The 817-nt window shown below is 38.1% G+C and overlaps 1 protein-coding gene across 2 annotated transcripts in view; it reads right to left on the reverse strand.

Moving 5' to 3' along the window:
• Window positions 1-817, reverse strand: part of LOC119590729 — a 4,070-nt gene extending 3,253 nt beyond the window's left edge. For both annotated transcript variants that reach the window (XR_005230284.1, XM_037939420.1), the window contains exons 1-2: window positions 437-817; window positions 86-157 (exon numbers count right to left, since the gene is read on the reverse strand). Coding sequence is in view for 1 of the 2 variants with exons in the window: in XM_037939420.1 (XP_037795348.1) it covers window positions 86-157; window positions 437-756 (392 nt within the window). In the remaining variant the exon portion in view is untranslated. The remainder of the gene's footprint in view (window positions 1-85; window positions 158-436) is intronic.

Here is an 817-nt window from a genome sequence, read left to right on the forward strand (position 1 = left end):
ATTTTGTAATAATAATGACAATATTGTGGTATTAGTATGACTAATAAATTATACAATTATTAATAAAATGACAAAAATTACCTACTCAGTACAAGTGTCTGCAATACTGGGATACCCATGTTTTCTCCTCAAGAACTCCTGAACCACTGGCAGCCCTCTGAAATTTCAAAACGATCACCGATGTCTTATATACTAGTAAGAAATGTTACCATAGCCAATCAAAAGTGCTTACTGACACTTGTTCCTAAGAGACCCGTAGCAGCCATACACATTGAAAATGTATATGTATATATTTCTATGAACAAGTTTGCCAAACAATAATTTTGGTAAAGCTGATGATGGTATTTGGTATTGGAAGTAATAAAATAAGGCTTTTTCCAAGTTTCAAGCAGAAAAGGCAAACCTTTGATTTCATAATGCCTGTCCTTATACTTACTCTATATGATCCTCATAAGAAACGGGATTCTTGATTTCCTTCCCATACTTCGGCACATTTAGGGTCGGGCAGGAACCAGCTTTCAACGAGAGTCTCACGCCGTCATATGTTAGATGATAGTTAAAGCACTCGGCTTCAAAATGCATGGAGCAAATAGCGTGCCAAGGCTTTATTTGTCTCCCGTGCCACAGGTCGTTCCTTCTGCAGGCGTCGAGCCACTTCTTTGCAAGTTTTCGGTCGTGGGGAAAGCTGTAAAAAGATACAAACCTCTTCCTGTTTTTATAGATCATTTTGCATGTAGCTATAGCACACTGAACCATTATTATCTGAATAATTTGAGGGAACACTGTCCACTATATCGCAGTGATGTGACAAAGGGGT

The sequence above is a fragment of the Penaeus monodon genome, chromosome 27 (genome assembly GCF_015228065.2).
Source record: "Penaeus monodon isolate SGIC_2016 chromosome 27, NSTDA_Pmon_1, whole genome shotgun sequence".
In the NCBI taxonomy this organism is placed as follows: Eukaryota; Metazoa; Arthropoda; class Malacostraca; order Decapoda; family Penaeidae; genus Penaeus; species Penaeus monodon.